Source organism: Alosa sapidissima, chromosome 18, assembly GCF_018492685.1.
Source record: "Alosa sapidissima isolate fAloSap1 chromosome 18, fAloSap1.pri, whole genome shotgun sequence".
Classification (NCBI taxonomy): domain Eukaryota; kingdom Metazoa; phylum Chordata; class Actinopteri; order Clupeiformes; family Clupeidae; genus Alosa; species Alosa sapidissima.
In genome coordinates, this window is record NC_055974.1 from 3,146,848 (window position 1) to 3,167,132 (window position 20,285).

General features: G+C 41.7%; 1 protein-coding gene across 5 annotated transcripts in view; it reads right to left on the reverse strand.

Moving 5' to 3' along the window:
* Nucleotides 1-2,907: 2,907 nt before the first annotated feature.
* LOC121690065 (feline leukemia virus subgroup C receptor-related protein 2-like) overlaps nt 2,908-20,285 on the reverse strand; it is a 30,904-nt gene continuing 13,526 nt past the window's right edge. For 2 of the 5 annotated variants that reach the window (XM_042070401.1, XM_042070398.1), the window contains exons 4-9: nt 20,056-20,123; nt 19,855-19,958; nt 11,461-11,571; nt 10,765-10,870; nt 10,484-10,595; nt 7,392-7,609 (exon numbers count right to left, since the gene is read on the reverse strand). In XM_042070401.1, coding sequence (XP_041926335.1) covers nt 7,461-7,609; nt 10,484-10,595; nt 10,765-10,870; nt 11,461-11,571; nt 19,855-19,958; nt 20,056-20,123 — 650 coding nt within the window. In that variant the 3' untranslated portion in view covers nt 7,392-7,460. The other 3 variants (XR_006024981.1, XM_042070399.1, XM_042070400.1) reach the window with 3 other exon arrangements.

The following is a 20,285-nucleotide window of genomic DNA, read 5'->3' on the forward strand; positions in this document are numbered from 1 at the left end:
GCGGGATGCTGCAACAGGTCAAGAACAGGCTTTGAAGGTGGCCATAGAAAGCATGAGGAGAGAGATGAAGCAAGTGATGAGGAGCAGACAGGGGGAAAGAGAGAGGAAGTTAGCAGTCCTGCTGGAGGGTAAAGAGATGCGGGTCACGGAAATGGAGAAATGGAACGAGGTAAAGAAACACATCTCCCATCAAATAAGGGAAGAAGGAGAGTGTGCAATGCTCAACGAGGCTATTGCTCAGCTACCCAAGGTAATGCATTCCCTTGACCACATGAGAATGGTGGAGCTTGAGGAGTGTAAGAAGAGAGGAAGAAGAGGACAGCTTGGAGTGTGCAACATGGAGGGAGCAAGTTTTACACTTGGACACCATCACCAGGCAGCAGAGCAGAGACGCAGTGGCCAGAGTCACTCAGCTCTGGAATACAGCAGAAAATGGAGGACGCAAGAACATTGATTTATCTTGTCACAATGTTAGTGTCTAGTTCATAATGTAACATTTCCTAAGATAGCACAGTACTCATAAGTTATGTATGATAGAGGATGCGGAGGAAAGGAACACCCTAGCTCCTGTCATTGTTGGTGCATTAGTATCAGAAGTACAGCCTTTCACCCTTGTAGTGTTGTCAATTTTTACAAGATGCTGTTTTTCAACAATACAGAGTGCTGCAACACTGGCTCTGCCATCCAAGCTCCCTCTACTGCCATCACAACTCCCTCCTCTGCTGTCCAAGCTCCCTCATCTGCCATCACAACTCCCTCCTCTGCTGTCCAAGCTCCCTCATCTGCCATCACAACTCCCTTCTCTGCTGTCCAAGCTCCCTCATCTGCCATCACAACTCCCTCCTCTGCTGTCCAAGCTCCCTCATCTGCCATCACAACTCCCTCCTCTGCTGTCCAAGCTCCCTCATCTGCCATCACAACTCCCTCATCTGCCATCACAACTCCCTCCTCTGCCATCACAACTCCCTCCTCTGCTGTCCAAGCTCCCTCATCTGCCATTACAACTCCCTCATCTGCCATCACAACTCCCTCCTCTGCTGTCCAAGCTCCCTCATCTGCCATCACAACTCCCTCCTCTGCTGTCCAAGCTCCCTCATCTGCCATCACAACTCCCTCATCTGCTGTCCAAGCTCCCTCATCTGCCATCACAACTCCCTCTACTGCCATCACAACTCGCTCCTCTGCCATCCAAGCTACAGTACCCCCATTGCCAGCCAAGCTCCTCCCTTTGAACCCACCCCTTCTGAGAGCATTCTGCAACCCAGTTGCCCCTCTGCCTCCCATCCAGTGCAAGAGAGAACAAGAGGACCTAGACCTAGAGAGTGTTTCAGAACATTCCACACAGGTGAAAGAACATTCAGACCATCAGAACCATGTCATATTCCTCACCAGTATAACCCAGGATAGGTATAGAGTTTTATGGTGTATGTAATCTACACAGATGTTGGACATATTTTGGTGTCAGGCAGAAGTTGGACAATATTAGCCAATTAGAAGTCCAGGCTGTCTGTTTCTCTGTCTGTCTGTCTTTCTGTCTCTCTCTCTCTCTTTTTGACACAGAGTGCTGTGGCAGAGCACTTGATGGTGAATCTGGATGCTGATGGTCAAAGTCCAGAGGCTACCAGCACATTGTCCTCTGAGTCAGCAGGTGACAGCATGGTAGAGCAGGAGAGGAAAAAAGAAGAGAAGCATTAAAGAGAGGTGAGATTGCAACCACACAAAACGGTTAACATGATATCTTTGAAGATTGTGCTAGATTTGAGGTCGCTGATGAACTGACACAAGAAGTTGGGGGAAATGTAAACTTACTGTATACCTGTCAGCTCAACAGAAAGCCTTTTTGAATAGTTCAGTTCAACTGCTGCAGTGCCAAAGAGGACTAGAAATACCTATCAACCCACTTTGATCATTTGTATTAGTTTAATTTTCCTAGCCACCATAAATAAATCATACTCAAAAGCCATGGTTACATTTATGCATGGGTAATTTCATTCATTTAATTTCGTAGTGATATTATTGTTTGGCTGTCTGACTTGATGACGATTGCAAAATATCTTCTGAGCATCCCAACATTGAGTGCCTGCTTTATGTGTTTAATTAGATTATAGATAAACAGAGCAGCATACTATTAACAACTGGTGTCAAGCTTATCTTTTTATGCCTATCTCTACCACTAGATGGTGTCAGTCTTCCTTGTAAAGTCTGAATGAAATCCTGAATTTTGCCACTGCCCTTGGCTTGACTGTGCCTCAGCGACACCATTCTGATTAACAAGCAACCTGACGACCACTGTTGTGTGGTGTGAGGAAAAAAGTGAAACTATTGAATGCATGCTCAGAGACCACCTGCAATGCCTTTCACGCACCATCACTAGACAGTAACCCACTGTCAACAATAGCATTTGTCCAGATTTGGGCAAGTTACAGTTCTAGCCCCAGCTTGGAATGTATTTGGCAGTGCAAGTTCTCACTGGCACGAGCAGTCAGACACATCTTCACTTTTATGAATGTGGTTGCTGTGAGTGTCTGGCTGGGCTTCAAGGCTTCAGCAGCTTATGTTTAGCATGTAGGTTACCATGACATGCAGCCACAGCAGCTCATGTTAACCGTATAGGCTACCATAACATATGGTAAAATCACATGTCCAGGCCCAACCATCCTGAATATGTAACATTTGCTTTTAATATTGGCCATATTTGCAAACCTTTGCTGCATGTAAAATTAACATACTTCTGTTCCAATAATTTTATAATGTCCCCAATATTGGCGAAGGTACAATTAAAACTTATCTAAAGTGTTGACAACTTTTCTTCAAACACTTCACGAATCATAAACCCAACACAAGATTTTTCCTGCTAACTTTTCATTATGCTGGGCCGACACTACTGGAAGGAAGAATTTGCAGGACTTAAGGAAATTGACTCATTTATTACGCTTTGTTTTTCTGTCCATACAAATAACAATTAGTAAATGTAAAATGACAAAAAGCACTTCAATATAAAAATGTTGACTTGTTATCATTATTGTCACACACTTGTGGCATGTTTAAAATCACTTCACAGAGGTGATATAAAAAATATCAATGTCGTGTGCTTTATGGAACAAATACAGTGATTGACACCTACTGTAAGACACAATTATATTTTCTTGGAACTTCAGTCTAAAAAGTACACATACATCTTTCAAATTAAATATAAAATCCTACACCCCTTAAACATGAAGATAAAGAAGTTTCCAGTTCTATTGATAAGAACCTGACGAAAGATTTCCATGGCTGTTGTTTTGTGCACATAGTTTAGAAGAGAAAAAAAACCATGTATCTATACAAACAAATCATTTTTGAACGGAACACTAGGCACTAAACATTTGGAATTTACAAACATTCATTACCTGAAAAAAATCAAGTGAACAGTTTTTATGATGCTAATACTGTAATAATGGTAAAAATATTAAACAGAAAAAGAGTCCCGCTGTTGGAGGCCATTTTTTTGTGCTGTGAGATGATTTTCAAAGCCTTAAATCTTTTTGTGCACACGTGGTTTTCCCTCAGTACAACAGAAGGAGTCACCCACATCCTCTCTACAGTCTGGCTTCCGTCACAATGGCAGACGACGGAAGCGTTCCGTTCTGGTTTGCCTGTGTGCAAGAATGACATTATTTAGTGCCACATACCACATATCTCTTGTCCCAGTTCTGTTTGGCAGCACGGAGGCCATCATATCCTGTCAGCTATTTTCAGACAAAGGCATGACTGCTCATTTTTAATTGTACCTGCTGATGTATTTTTTTTGTATTGTCTACTGTAGTTCACTTTAGTCATGTTGCTACATTTATGAAATCAATTTTTTTCATAAATCAGTGATATCACAATTCATGACCACAATTCTTTTTTTTTCTAATAGCTGTCATCAGGCACATTTGTGTCCTCCTCCTGGAGTGTGATGTGATGCATATTGTACATTTGCCTTTGCCCTTACACACTTGTGTTAGGATATTGCAAGCGTTATAAATCACATGATGGACCCTATTTTGGGATAACACTACATGCAACACCATATGAATATGTTTTTACTGGTGCTCCAACACCACTGAGGTCATGAGTTTGATTACTGGGGAATTTCTTTTTTAAACATAATCCCTACTCTGAACATTTGTCAACAGACTGGCTTGTACTAATAACGGCTAGCATGATTGAGTTCAGACAGGTGTGTCAGAGTAGGGATACTACAGATGGCAAAGACACAATGCAGTTAAATGCTTCCCATTCATAGCATCACATAAATAACCCTGCATGTAAAGATTGTAAAGGTCACAATTTAATGCCAATGTGTCATACTATCTACACTGTTCCCACTGTAAGACTTTCCCTGACAAAAAACCTGAATTTCCATGACTTATGAATGGTACATTATACCGACCAAAGATTTCAGAGCAGCCACATGGTGTTCAAGATAGGGTTGTGCAAAATTTGAATTGCAATTCTGCTTCCTGTTTGCTACCTCAAGTGAAATTCAAGAATTGAATTGGAATTTAAGAGCCAGTTTCAATTCAATTCTGGAATTTTGCACAACCCTGGTTCAAGACTCTTTGATAATCTGGGCATTGAATAAACACAGTTGGGCTAACCACAACCACTCGATGTCACTTATAGAGGTTGCTAAAACACACCAAGATTATGGGTATGTTTGGCAGTTTACATTGGTTTACATGGGCATAAATTGCCGCGGATCCCCAAAATGCTTTGCGTTCACCAATGGGAAAACGCTATGATGACGACACATTAGCAATCTTTATAGGCTACAAGAGACTGTTTTTGAGTCCCAAAATTTCATATGATGCATCATTTCACAAAATGGTTTGTCTACTTTATCATGAAGTTATTCAGTAGGCTAAACATATAGCCTTAACTCAAAACAGCTGTTGAACTTATGTCATTTTGAAATGTCAGTGCAGCTATGCTTAGATTCTGCTCACTGCTCATTTATTATAACATATAATATTCAGTTTTGAATGCTTAGCTGAAATAATGTTTCCCCCCCCATCATCTTATTTTTAAAGCAGACCTACCTGCGGACATGTAATTGGGCTATGGGATTTCTAAAGGAATAGCATGTTTGAACGGGCACTGCACTAGTATAATTAATTGTAATGCAATCTACAGTCTTCTACTTGACTAGATAGTGGGTGACAAAGTGGAGTTGACTCATTATAGTCTAAGACTTTCTAATGAGGGGACACAGCACTCAAAGAATCATCCATAGAAATGCATGGGGTTAGTTTGTAACGCCAATATGGCAGTAGTCTACACATACCCCGCCCTTTCCTGTATGCCTCCCCATTAATTTGAATAGGAAAATAGCTGCCTGATAACTGCCCAAAAGTGTGTTACCAAGATGGCTGCCAAGTGGGGACACCTGGACCTGCCTACAAGGACTTTGTTAGAGTCTAATGGCACGTGAGAATTCTCCTTTACGTGCCTGCCCTCTATGTGCAGTTCTTTAGCTAGCCACAGGGAGGCGGTTAAACTCCTAAACTTGAGAATGAGAATGCTTGAGTGCTTAATGGCATAACCTCGAGAGCTTAATGGAATAACCTCAGCGACTTATTGCAACATCTACTAGTCTTTGGCATCATCATCTGCATAATGTTAACAGAATATGTTAACTCATGTTCAGATGGTGAAAACTATGCCTGACTATAATGCGTCTTGGCTGTATAATGTACTGTGTGCACGTGATTGTGTGTAAACATGATTGACATGATTAGCCAGCAGATTAGAAGCAAGAGAGGGGAGGCTGAGAGGGTGGGGAGAGGAGGGGGATTGGATCAGAAGCGTGAAGGAATGACTGTGGGAAATCAGCAGCCAGGCAGCTCCTACCTTAGGTATGGCGGTGTTGATGTGTAGATTTAAGGGACAGGGGGGTTCAAATGGGAAGAGGGGAGTGGGGGGAGTGGGGGGGGAGTGAGGGGATTTAATGATCATGGCTGTGGAGGGGTGACCAGAGCCGTGGCGCCGTATTCCGCCCCCTCGAGATGTTCCTTCGCCGTCTGGCAAAAGAGGTGGGGGATAGAGGGGTGGGGTTGGATAATGCAACAACAGCAGGTGGTTCACAATGAATGTTGGGGCAGCCGTAGCCTACTGGTTAGCGCTTCGGACTTGTAACCGGTGGGTTGCCGGTTCGAACCCCGACCAGTAGGCACGACTGAAGTGCCCTTGAGCAAGGCACCTAACCCCTCACTGCTCCCCGAGCGCCGAGGTGAAGCGCCATTAGTGTGTGCTTCACCTCACTGTGTGTTCACTGTGTGCTGAGTGTGTTTCACTAATTCACAGATTGGGATACATGCAGAGACCAAATTTCCCTCACGGGATTAAAAGAGTATATTATACTTATACTTACAGTATACAGTATATGGGTAGGGTAGGAAAGGTACACAGACACCTCATACCATCAGAAGCATTCTCACACCGTCTGGTGACATTGTTTAGCACATCCATGTAGCAACACATCCACCATCACTGCACAGTATGTGTGCAACACTCTCTCTTTAAGGGAGTGTAAGATAAGACCATTATTATTATTTTTTTATTTAACCTTTTCCCTAAAGGTGTGACATTTTTGTTCTGTGAAGTAGCTCTCATTTGACCAGAATTGAGATTTCCAGTCAGTCACTGACAGTCATTGACAGTTGTATCGGTTGGCCTGATGTATTGTGCAAAGATGGTAGCTGACAACTCTGCCCCAGAACCTGGCCAGAGGGGCACCTGATGTGCCCATCCCCTCAAGACAAGCACTGATCATGGGTCTTCATCATATAAGGTTCTCTGTGCTCTGTACCCAGTCAATGTCACCAGAGGTTTTTGATGGCACTGAGGATCCAAAAAGAGGGTCCTGCAAACATGGTTCATGGCATTGTTTTAAAGCGAGCTGATTGGTGGAAGAATGTACATTAACACAAACATTCAACTAGTGATTATTTCTGTGAAAATTCATAACTGAATTAGACTCATAATAGTGTAATCTATGCATCAGTTAAGAGATCATATCCAAAAACAGGTGTTAGGTTTCCTGGTTTAGCATACTTATACATATTATTTCAGGATCATTCATCTGTCATTTATTTGCATGCCACAGCAAACTGTCATATGTTGTTACAATATTATCTACAATACTATCCTAACATCATGTGTTATGTGCAATGTCATATAGCCAATTTGATTTTGTTTTGTACTTTTAATTTGAACTTTTAGGTATCAAATTGTTTTTACTCTAACATATGGACAACCACTTATAAAAGACAAATGCGCTACGGCATGGCATGCTCCTCAGAACGTGCAATAGATCTATACCTTACACGTCCATGTGTGGGGGCTTTTTGAGTTCGCTCTTTAAAACAAGTGAGAGGAAACAACACAAGGGGCACATGTTAACCACAGAGGAGAATGGGGATGAGCTTGCATGCTCAATTGAAGATTATTTTGGACAAGGAACACAACACACACACACACAAAACGTTGGTGGTACTGTCACTCAATTTGAGGACTGTCATACTCACAGCTTCCTTGGCCAATGCATTTGCCTGCTGTCTCCGCAGGTCTGACTTGATAATGCCTTTCAATTAGGAGGAGAAAAAAAAATGGGGGAAAAAAACACTGGTCATGAGATTACATTGGTCATTAATAGTCCTTTCGTTGTCCTTCACATATAAAAGCATGATGTTCAATAGCCATCTGACTGGCTGTGCCTGTTAGCCTGGCAGGCCATCCTATATCAAGTCAAGTCAAGTCAAGTCGAGTCGTCAAGTCGGCTTTTATTGTCAATTTCTTTACATGCACTGGTCATACAAAGAATTGAAATTTCGTTTCTTACTTTCCCATGCAGACATAGACATACTTTAAATACAGACATAGACATACTATAGACATAGCCATAGACAATAAACATTAAATTAAAGTGCAAGACTGAAATATAGAACATGTATGTATCAAAATAGAAATATAGGACATATATATATAAAAAATAGAGGTAGTTGTGTCTGGAGTCTGGAATCGAACCATTCACCTCGCTTAATCCAAGAGGTGATCTTCTTAATTGATTTCTTAATTGTCTTTCAAACTGCCTAGGCATGCAATAGGCCAGCGCTACGACCATATCCGTATCCGGTCGGCAAAACGGCAAATACATCCTTCTTCAAAAGGAATGACTTAAGTGCATTCTGTTGCTCGACTTTCAAAGAAAAGTCCAACTCCTCCAAAGTTGACGGCAACGCCAATTCAAACAACCGCTCTTTGTTAGCCATAGCCACCTTCCTTGTTGTTCATGTCACAGGACTGTCGTTATCCTGTTAAGCCCGCTTTAAGACTCTCTAACAAAATAGAGTGCTGTGATTGGATGACGTCCACGGCGTCAGCCAATAGAAATCCCTATGGTTTGATACTAGACGTACAGGCTGAGCAAATTAATTTGCCGCCGCTAGGGTGCGTCTAGATTTCTAGGCTATGTGCCTGTGGCATCTTAACCTGACCCTAGCCAGATGAATGTCGTTCCGCTTAGCTCCGCCTAGCTTCACTCACATCCATCTGGGACCTCTTCCATTGAGTGATTTCTGCAACCGACTTTATGGTTCAGCCAATCAGGATGCAGGGCGGGAGTTTCATAGATGTGACATAGCGTAGAAGCGACTGTGAGACTGTTATCACGGGTTGGCTTCGATGTGAGTGGTTGAAGTAGCACGTCAATAGATGACGGACAAGTGGCTTATCCAATCTTATGCAAGGACTCGCTTTCTGAAGCACCACTCCAATGGATCGATCCCAGATGGATGAATGGAGCTAGGCGGAACGAAATTCATCTGGCAAGAGTCAGGTTAGGACAGGCTTTCTTGTCTCTAATGACTATAGTTTGATAGTTATAGTGTTTGCTGGCCTTCCTGCTTGTGTAGTGAGACCATTACAGACCATTCGTGCAGCAGCACGTCTGGTCGCCGCAAGACACATGCAACTCCTTTGTTAGTTATTCTTCATTGACTTTCTACAGCAGCCAGATTATTCATTCCCCTCACTGACCTATAGGACACTTACTGGATCAGCACCTTGCCATCTTTAATTCCACAATCCAGCTCGTTTGCCCCTCTCGCCCGCTGCGGTCCTCTCATGAGTGTCTGCCATGTCAGTTTTTCATCAACACTAAATGGACACAGCCAATACTCTTCCTACGCCTACTCTGGATTTACTTCTATAAAACCACTACCAATATATGTTGCACCCTTACCCTGGAGGTTAGAAAGGACAGCGTTATGCTATGATGAATCTTGTTCTATATGGTGTATCCTTACACATTGCTGCCATAATTCTGTCAGTTTTTAAATAGATGTGCTTGTTAAAATAGGACTGGTGCTTTTTAAGGCTCACTGTGATTTAAGCTCAGGTACATCTAAACTGTAAATACTGTAAGTCCACGTCTGACTGATGGAGGATTGAGTTTAGGCAATATAACCCAAACGTAACCCAACCTAATCTAATGCCTAGGGCGGGTAAGTCGACTACCGGGGGCCAGCATTCTCCAAGTGATTTTTCAGAGGTGGCGTTTCATTTTACTGGAGTTTGTTGTTCAGTAACTCAAAATATTTCAACACATTCTCTGTGATGAATCATAAATGTGGTGCATGCATAGCAATGCTATGCTGAGAGCATTGGCCTTTGTAAGCGGTTCAAAACCGTGCCATTGTTACCACACAGATGGCTTTTGCCCTGGCAGATTTAATGAGACCACATATTTCTCTAGAACTTTCTCCTCTCCCACGAGCAACACTGTACCTGGAAATAGAGTTCTACTTTCGAATCTGTTCGAAAGTGTTGGCAGGCATGCAGGCGTGCCAAACAGGAACACGCTGTGATTCAGCTATTACAATAAACACGGTGACATGCATAACATCAGAGGCCGACAAAACCTCCAGAGCGTGGGATAGGAGAAGGGAAAATGGCTAAAGAGATGGAAAAAGGAATACCTGGAAATAGAGTTTTACCAAGAAAGAAATATAAACGCAACATGCTGAGGGGTGTTAATGCTACAGTCATAATCTGTAATTGTTAACAAAATGAGATTACCCTGTAACTAGCATGAACCAACTGAAGTTTCAAGAAAACTATTAAAATTATCCGAAATGTGTTTGACACTGAGATTTTAACTGTGATATGAACTCAACTGGAAGCATGGTCTATCCCCTGAGGTCTAGCCTATTGCCTCTTATTAGATTTTGAGGTCATTATCCTATTAAGGTTTTATCGCTTGCCTGCCTGAAGCTATGCAGCGTGGTTGTACAGCTTTTAGTTCATAAAAACCCCTGTTTGATGCTGCTCTTTAGGGTACATTCTGTCGATCATAAATTAACATTTTTGTGTAAGTGTCCAACAAATACATCATTCAATGTGAAGTGCTTAGTCACATAGCGTGATTGTGCCAAATCATGGATATGTGTAATAGTACCAGTCATGATTGTGCCGATGAGCAAGAAAACACAGAGGAAAATGTTGCCGGGCAGATTGCCGTAGGAATCGATGATCTTTCCCTCGCAGATGATGAAGATGATGCCAAAAACCTGATGGAGGAAACAGACAGTTGGCTATAATGTACTACAGATGATCATAAACACACACATTATTACTGTACACACACATGCACACAAAGTCAAACAAATAGGCCTTGCACAAATGCTTGGACATATGGAGTGTACATACTGTAGTGTACACACACACACACACACACACCTGAGCAGAGCAGTTGAGTAGCCCTGACGATGTGCCCTCCGACTCTGGATAGGTGAGTTCCACAGCAAACTCAAAGCCAAGAGGTAGGTAGCCGGTCATGAAAAACCTTCACACACAAACATGATGCATTAACAAACCCAGTAAGCTACCAAAAACACTGGAGACTGCTGGACTGTGGGCTGACTGTGCTTGTTTGAGAGTCTAGTGCAAAACATTTCCTTAATAAGTTGTGGCTGTTAACAAGTGTCAGAAAATGGCACACTGGCTAAATTGTGCAACTGTGTGAACTTCAAATGGAAACATACCCTAATGGATGCCATTCCTTCAGCTATGTCACAATTATGTCATGGTTCAGTGCACAACTGTTGGTTGTACATTCTAAGGCAATACAAAACAAGTGGACATTGGAAAAACACTGCATATCTCTTTCATAGAAATTATGAATGATGACCAAAATAGTTGAACATCTATTTAGGTGTTGTGTAACTTTGGAAGAATCGCTTAACAGACTATAGTCCTAACTTCCAGAAGATTCTACAGAGACTAACTAAATCTCTTGAGGCTCCTGACATGAATTTCTGCTGCGACTCAAAAGCATGTTACAGCATTAAAGACAGTTCACTAGAGTTTTCAAAACAAGAAACCAAGGGTCCAAAAAATGTGTTATGGTGTCTGAGGTCGACTTGGCAGTCTCACCCTAATGCTCCAGCAGTGATGAAGACAACCCACAAGTACCCTACGTTGAGCGTAAAAGCGAACACAATCATCCCGAGGAAGGACATCACGTACACAACCAAAGTGGTCTGCCTGGGAACAGAGAAATAACAAACGGTATGCAGCGTGGTTGTACAGCTTTTTCTATTAGTTTCTATTAGACATTATTAGTGAAGGGCTTCTTTGATGAATATCACATCCTATTGATGTTGATGTGACCTATATTACGTCACAATGTTCATGTGAAACCACATAGGTCACAGGAACACAGTGTATTCAAAAAGCCATTTAGTCGACACCAGATGGGTGTTTGGATTGCTGATGCTTTTTTTGGGTCACGAAATACGGAGGGGCAGCGAGGCGAGTAAACAACACTGGAGCTCGCAGCGGCAAGAGCCCTGCAGTTACAGTATGGTCTGGAATGTGCTGGAACTAAGCTCCCCCACTTTTTAAATAGTATACCTAGTCATCATAGGGGCTTTTCTTACACTGGTGATCTGCACCTCGAAACTCTTCTTCCTATTCAACATCATGTCGTTTTGCAGGGCCCATTCAATTAGGTGCTAGGCTTTGAGTTACATGGTTGGATCTAATGGAAGGGACTTGGTGGCCAGGCATCTTGAAAGACTGATGTCGTCTGCGTATCTAACCAAGACTGTATCGGAACTCCCCCTATTACCGTCAGTCCCGAATTTCCGCCGTCTTGCGTGTATGTGTCACTTAATATCCATTTCTATACAAACTAAGACGGCGGACTCCTAAAGAAACGCAACCACCCACACCATAGGTGTATCTAAATTAGCTATGTACCTGCGTGTACACAACCGCTTGGAGCTCCAGTGGAATTTTCATTTTATGACGAGAATTCTCGGTCTAACCGTTCATGTGCCGTTGAAACGGCGTAAATAGGCGACCCATCAGGCCAGCACTATAACTCCGAGCGTGGTAAGCAAAATCGGATATTTCAGGCAGTAAATGCTCCCGTTAAGAACCAAACCAGATTTTGTTCAAATCTACACACCTATGGCTACTGAAAAATGTAATGTTCATTTAGCTAATGTTATTTTGAAGTGTTTTAGAATTTCTGAACAAAAGTGGGGATAATTGGAGGTGTTACGTTATCATCACAGAATGTGTTCCTAGAACCAGGGTTCTAAACTAACCTTTTTGATCACCAGCCAATGTGGCTGGTAACTTTCTAAAGTTACTAGCCAATCAGAATTTCTACTAGCCATTTTTTTTCCGGTGAAAATAAGAGAATTATGAGTTTATATATCTATCTATATACTGTATCTATCTATCTATCTATCTATTTATCTATCCTCATCCCCTGCTTCATTTCTCTTCTCGCCCCCATAAGTCTGTCCCAACCACTGCCGCATTTAGTTTAATCTTAACTTAAAGGAGAATTCCGGTGTGATATTGACCTAAAGTGTATTGAAACATGATACCGAGTGTGAACGTATGTCTCATAGCCCATCTCGGCTTGTCCTCTGCACTCCAAAATCTGGCGCTAGTTAGCCGATGCTACCAACAGCTTTTTCAATAGTGGTGCTTTGGCATCGGGCTAGCCATGCAAATAAATCACTGTTTTACACCCATTTACGAGGCTCAATGTATCTCCACACTTCATTGGTAGACTTCCGAGGGCCCTGACATTTAAAAAGAGACACTGAGAACTTTGAAAAAGTTGAAGGTAGTTTACTTACAAGACGATTTATACAGACAGTATCTTCACGAAGTTTAGCGTTTGCAGCCATCTTGAATTTAGTCACGATAAGTCGAGCAACGAGTAACAATGAACAGGTATGATAAGGGATCAGATTCCAAAAATAATTCAGTGGAAATGCATGAATTCCAGTTGCTGCTACTGGAAGAAACTGGAATCCATGCATTTCCACTGAATTATTTTTGGAATCTGATCCCTTATCATACCTGTTCATTCTTACTCGTTGCTCGACTCTCGTGCGAGCTCAGATGCGTCCTCAATTAAATGGAGTAGGCCTAGCATAGGGCCTACGTTCAAGTTGGATCTTTATAGAGAGGACCCGAAAAGTATCATCTTTATGTAACATGCTGTTGGTGCATGTTGACATTGTATACTTTCTCTAACGAGTGAAAAACAGTTTGCAGTACGGCTACTATTTATTGGCTAAATGTTGGTCCCTTCTCTGTCTCTTGGTGCCCTATGCACAGTGCATGATGCGTCTGGTGGTGGTGATCACTGATCAGGAAACTTTTTAATGAAAATTTTCGCCTACAAGCTCCTCAGATTCCAATATATTTAACATTTAATTAAATATTTAGTTAATATTTCGTAACACGGTGTATTTGTGTTATGTACATGTGTTATGTACCTTTTACTTTACTTTACTTTACTTTACTGGCTAACTCCCTCCTCTTTCAGTCTATGCTCCCTGCTCTGGCTCCATTCGTTCTTCTAATTCCATGTGTTTTCTGGTAGACGCTCCGTTCGTTTACATCATCTCTCGCGCTGGTTTCCCTGCAAACTGCGCGCAGCCAATGGACGTATGAACGTATTTATAAAACTTCTCGCTATCACCCGCACTAAAATGACGTAGGCTATTTAGCAGTCAAAATCCGAAACATGTCCGGGGGGGGGGGGATAGTCGGACATCCATTATTTTGTTATTTGCACCCCTGGTCAAAAATAGGTTCCCGCGCGCCTGGTTCATCACAGTCCATCCATTGCAACTGGACTGATGAAAGGTACACCTGTAGGCTACATTGTATTTGGGAAAAGCAGAAGGTAGCAGCATAATGTATTTATTTATTTATTTATTATTAAACAAAACAATCCCTGTCAGTTCCATGCAGTTTTCAACAGCTATCAAGAAGAGAGGTCATGTCATGGATTTTTGTGAATGTTTCCTCTTCTACATATGCATAAGTTTAGTCATCTAGTTCATATGATATTCAGCTTTATTGTCAATGCACAAATTAAATACCAATAGTCTAAAACAAAATGTAGTTTTACCCAGTGGTGCAAATAACTGACATGTCCAAAAGGGCCTTCATGAAATGCGTTGCTAGACTGTTCATACACATTTTAATGGGCCAAGTTGAAGAGCTACCATCCGTTATTGTTTGTGCAAATAATAGGCTGATTCATGTTCCTTTGCATTTTGCAATTATGAGGTCCATGGTTAGTCTGGCTTTCGCCAGACCAAGCTCAATCTTTTAAGAAATCGAAAAAGAAATAGCCGGCAGATCAGGCTGAGTTCACCCAGCCTATAGTCCATGGTAGGCGCCCGATAGAAATATTGTTTAATTTTGCGATTGAGATATCCACGCACTGGCGCCCCCCCCCCCCCCCCCTGTGACGTGTTCGCCCCCCGGTTTCAGAGCTATTCTAAATGCAAAAATGCATAGAGGAGTTATGACAAAACCGTGACTGTTAACAAACTATATAAGGTAGGCCCTATGCTAGGCCTATTACACAACATAAATGGTCACTAGGCTATGCTGGCGACCCAAATAAAATCTCCTTTGGGAACCAATGGCTTACAATATCAGACTTAAGCTGCCACCTCTTGGCGAAAAGTTAATAGTTTTGCATATCAGTAGTAATACATTTCACGCAGCTGTGTTAATCACGGAAAGCGCGAATGAAGTGGACACTTCTAAATGGAACCCAATCCACTGTACAGTAGCTCAAGGTCTGTGGCTAAAGCAGCCATAATGAAAGCGTTATCATTGTTTGGATACTTCACACACACGTGTTTTTTAATCGCATAGACTACAACTACCAAGCTGGAATCAAAGCACATCGACTCCCCTCTCACACCCTAAACACGCACTTCGAACAAACAAAAAGCATCTCAGTCTCGCGGTAGCCATAGGCAAAACTGTATCGGACCGGTGTAACGTTGGTACTAAATCATCCATCGCAAAGAATGATTTTTGTCATTTGGTTTAAATGGAGATGTAGATCATTACGGGTGCGTTAATAAATCTACATTGCGGCGAGTTGACACAAATGATTCACTTTGACGAATTTATGTAGTTTCAGTCCTAGATACTTTACTTTGGGCCATGCTCTTCCTTACTTGAATCACCTTTGAAAATAGAGGATTGAAGTAGGCTAGCCTATATAATATGGGTGTTTGGGAATGGACGTCGACTCAGATGCTTTTTGAGACTTTGAGCAGAAATGTCCCAGCCCGGTGTTTAGGATGCATCATAGTCAGGTTATCTTTCAGGTAGCCTATATATTTTCCATTTAAAACCATCACGTAGCGAACATGTTGTGGCTAACTCACTTAGCTCCTGTTAGTAGCCTAGGTTATGGTCATAAGCAAATGAGATGACAGTCGAAAGATACAGTTAGTGCTGCTATCAATTTGCTTGGTATAACCGCATAGTTTTCTACAAATGCAATCAAATTGGCCTCCATCACTCAACCAATGCTAACGGTAACATTATTGTACCTAGGTCCTATAGCTATTGATATTATAAGATTAACATACCTGCAGTAAAAACCAAGCATGTCCGATAAACATTCTCAGATTTATTTCGGCTTCAAGAAGAAATGGGAATTACATTTCATGTGAAAATCGTCCTATCGTTCTATCCTTCTATAGACGTTCTCTGCGGTACAGTCCTTGTAGGAAGCATCCATTGTTTTTCCAACCCACTTTAGATTAACTTCCAACAAAATTACGCCTCACTGCGCCATCTGGTGGACAAACGACTACGTATCGCCAATACTGGAAATGCAGTCATGATGATGATGATGAATATTTGGTTTTCCTTTAATCGTACTGAATTTGTAATTATGTATCGGCCGTTCTAATTGCCGATACTGATAGTATGTGCGTGTCTGTGTGTGTGTGTGCGTGTGTATATGTGTGCACCACCATCTACAGGCCAATGAGTGTACAGTCACTAAATGTACACATAACTTAAATTTCTTTAGACCCCCCCATGGATGAAATTCTATGAAACTTGGCATACCCCCAGAGAATGCCAGGTTAATCATACACATAACATTTGGTGCAGTTCTGAACATCTTAACTGAAGAGAGGGGCGATTAAAGCAGAATGATATTGCATTTTCATTTTTTACCGGGGGGGGTGCAAATCACAAATGAGTGATTATGGGCTAAGTTGATGTGGGCCCTTGAGACCAACATACCATAAAAAATTCTTCATCCTCGGTGCCACGGTTCAGGTAGTTATTTAGGAAAAACTGCATTTTTTGGGTTTCGGGGGGCCCAGCGCGACCAAACGAAATTTTTCCGTAAAAGTCTAGTGGGGCTACATACCCACCAAATTTCATGTGCCCCGGTGTTTCGGTGTCCCGAGTATCGTTGACCAAAAATTCAGGAAGTAGATGACGAAAAAAAAAAAAAAAAACTTTGACAATCATTATATGACCGCTTCGCTAGCGTTGCTAGCGGCGGTCATAATGATCAGCCTACAACAGGACATGAATCAAGCTGGCGCCATGCAGTCTTTCTGAAAGTGATGGAGATGGAGCTGGATCACAAGATGCATCAGATTAGCCTGACCTATGAAAGTGTATTTTCCGCTATTCCAATGGGTTGTCTCAGTTCGTTTTAGCACCAATGATTGCGGAGATATTCAAGCAAACACCATGGGATTTCGTGTTTTGACGTTTGTGCTCACCTTTCTATGGAAAGAAGTTTATTAGCAGTTGTTTCCCCTCATTTTGATGTCTCTCTTTTTCCTGTTTTGGCCTTTGTTTTTAGTAACCTGACTTGGCTTTCTTGGAGAAAGACATTGCACCAGCAGCACAACAATTAGCGGTCCACTACTAGCGATGCTCAACTAAATAAACAAAAGATAGACTACCTCATGAATCGTGCAGGTGGACTCAACCATTTAGCTCTTTAGCAAGGGAGAGTGAGAGTGACCTTAGACACTTTTCACTATGTTTTGTTTACAAAATCCAGTCAGTCAAACTTTACATTTCGTCTGACATTCATTTTTACATTTAATTTGGAAGTTAAAATATTCAGGTAAAATAAATATATGGTGGAAATAAGTATTGAACGCTTAATTTTTTTTTCAGTAATTAGCCTAAACTTCCAGTGAGTCTATTCAAATTTTTCACCACACATTATATTAACACACATATAAAAAATCCAAACACAAGAGTTTTGTGTATTAAAGTGGAATGACACAGGAAAAAAGTATTGAACATGCCTACTGAAATTTCTTCAATACTTTGTGCCCCCTGTATTCCACTTTTCAAGGGCCCTCTCCTCCATTGCCCTATACTTCCCACTTTCCCCCCCAGTTCGACGCCCTTTAATCTGCTGAACCTTCTGCTTGTTTCCAAATATAAAAAAAACTCTCTGCAACTCAACATTGGCCTGCCTACCTCAGCTGCCTGTGAGGGGCTTTTCAGTTGTGCTGGATTACTGTTCACTGCAAAGCGACCCAAGGATGAGTGCAACTAACTTTGAAAATCAACTACTGCTCAAACTTAAAGGAGAACTCCGGTGATTTTTCACATAGATCTCCATTTCTCAACATCCTTATCAGGCAAGTACCTCCACTCGCGGCCATATTGCAACACTTTTTGGGCACTTATCGTGCATCTATTTCGGCAGAAATGCGTGTGCGTAAGGCTTCACGACACCAATCTTGCTCCAGCAGCGAGATCACAACAGATGATTGGCACGATATCTTCACAGCACACCACATGATTGGCTCAATGTATTTTACCACACACCACATGATTGGCTCAATGTATTCACATGTCAACGTTTTGCCGCGGAAGGGTTGTGATATGTGTAGACAACTGCCATATTGGCGTTACAAACTAACCCCATGCATTACTATGGAGGATTTTTTGAGTGCTGTATCTCCTCATTAGAAAGTCTCTGGTAAAACCGGTTGTTCTGGTACCCACCAGACTAACTAAGTAACTTTTACTTAAAGGAACCATATGTAAGATTGTGGCCAAAACTGGTACTGCAATCACTTTCAAATTACTGTAGAGAGGTGTATCCCCTCCCCCTCCCCCCTGACTTGAGGTTGCCAACCCCGATACCGAAACACTACTGACTTTGTGATTAGTAGATAGGTGGAGGGTGGCGCATCAGGCCAAAACACAACATGACATGACAAAACACAACATCAACATTAGTTGAGGGCTGCAACTTCACTTTTTAAATGACAATATCCTGGCCGGAAGTATTTGAAATGAACATGATTTCTTAATGTCTAGTGACATATCAGGGCCATTTTATGATTAATTGAGATACATACATACACCAAATTTCCCTCAAGGGATCAAAATAGAGTATATATACATACATACATACTATACTTATACATTTCTTACATATGGTTCCTTTAAAGTACATTTTAAATGAACTACTTTTTACTTTTACTTGAGTACATTTTCAGATCGGTATTTTAACTTGTACTTGAGTAATATTTCATCAAGGTATTGGTACTTTTACTTTATTTACTTACTACAATATTTTTATACTTTTTCCACCTCTGTTGACAAATACCTTTTGGGTTCTGCCGTGGAGGTAGTTGAGGGTCCATGCAATGTCTCGAGGGTCTAAGATGACCTCACAATTTACATGTTTGCGTGTTGCAAGGTTGACTGTCAAAGGCCTTGCTCATATCAGCCAGTAAAACCCGGATCACTATGCCATCATGAGATTCCAGTGCTGTAAGCCAGGACTGGTAGGCTTTGACCAGGGAAATTGTGGTTGAAGACTTGGCCTTTCACCACAGAAAGGATGTGATCACTGCTTTGTTTTAACATGCACTTTTCTAAGAGTTTAGCTATTACACTAATAGGGATATTGGTCTGTACTGGTTCAGCTAATTAACCCCTGGCTCTTTTAGGAACGGGAATCACATTTGCACAAAGATAGCTGGAAGCTTGCCTTCTGAGAATGACTGTTTGAAAAGATGCGCAACGATTGTTGCTAAGCCTTCAGCATATTCTTATAAAAGCCATGAGGGGGTGCCATCAGGCCCATCATGTTTTTTTGCCATTTGTTGTTTTAAGTAATGACTCTCCAACAGAGCAGAGCTAATTTGTGTATTTTGGTCTTGAGAGAGGGAGGATGTTCAGTGAGTTATTTTCACACAAAGCCTGTGCATAAAAGTTGCCTGATCAATGCGACTGCAGTTTGGCTGAGCAAACATCGTTCATTCCAGACATGCCTTACACACTACTGGGACCTGGTCAGTGTAACCCCAGGCATTTAACCAGGAGGCACACAACAGATGTGTAGCTTCACAAAGGTTACTGAGCAGACACGTTTGTCCAATGTGAATATGACCATTACAGTTCAAAATTGAATTTTGTTAAAAAAAAAAACAATTGATAAGCAAAAAAGTATAACATCTTTCTTACTTGTAGGTTTTGGTCCGATCAAGCCAGATTCCACAGATCAAGGAGCCAACCATTCCAGCGATAACAATGGTAAGCCCAATTCTGCCAGCATTGACCTCTTCACCCTACAGAATGACACACACCGGTGATGAATGTTCAGATGGAATAATTGAGAAGATTTATGTTGTGGTGTGTGTGTGTGTGTGTGTGTGTAAAACTCACTGGATAGTACTCAATAATCATGCGGTTGAGCAGTGTGCTGACGGCATAGAAGCAGCCCACATTGAGGCCTGCAGAGACTAAACATGATTAGTTCATAGATTTCACATGTAAAATTCATTTTATACAACCCCACCTCCATCTTGTTCATAATTCTGAGAAATTCTTGATTGTTTGTGTTATGTTTATGTTATGTTATGTGTGTGTGTGTGTGTGTGTGTGTGTGTGTGTGT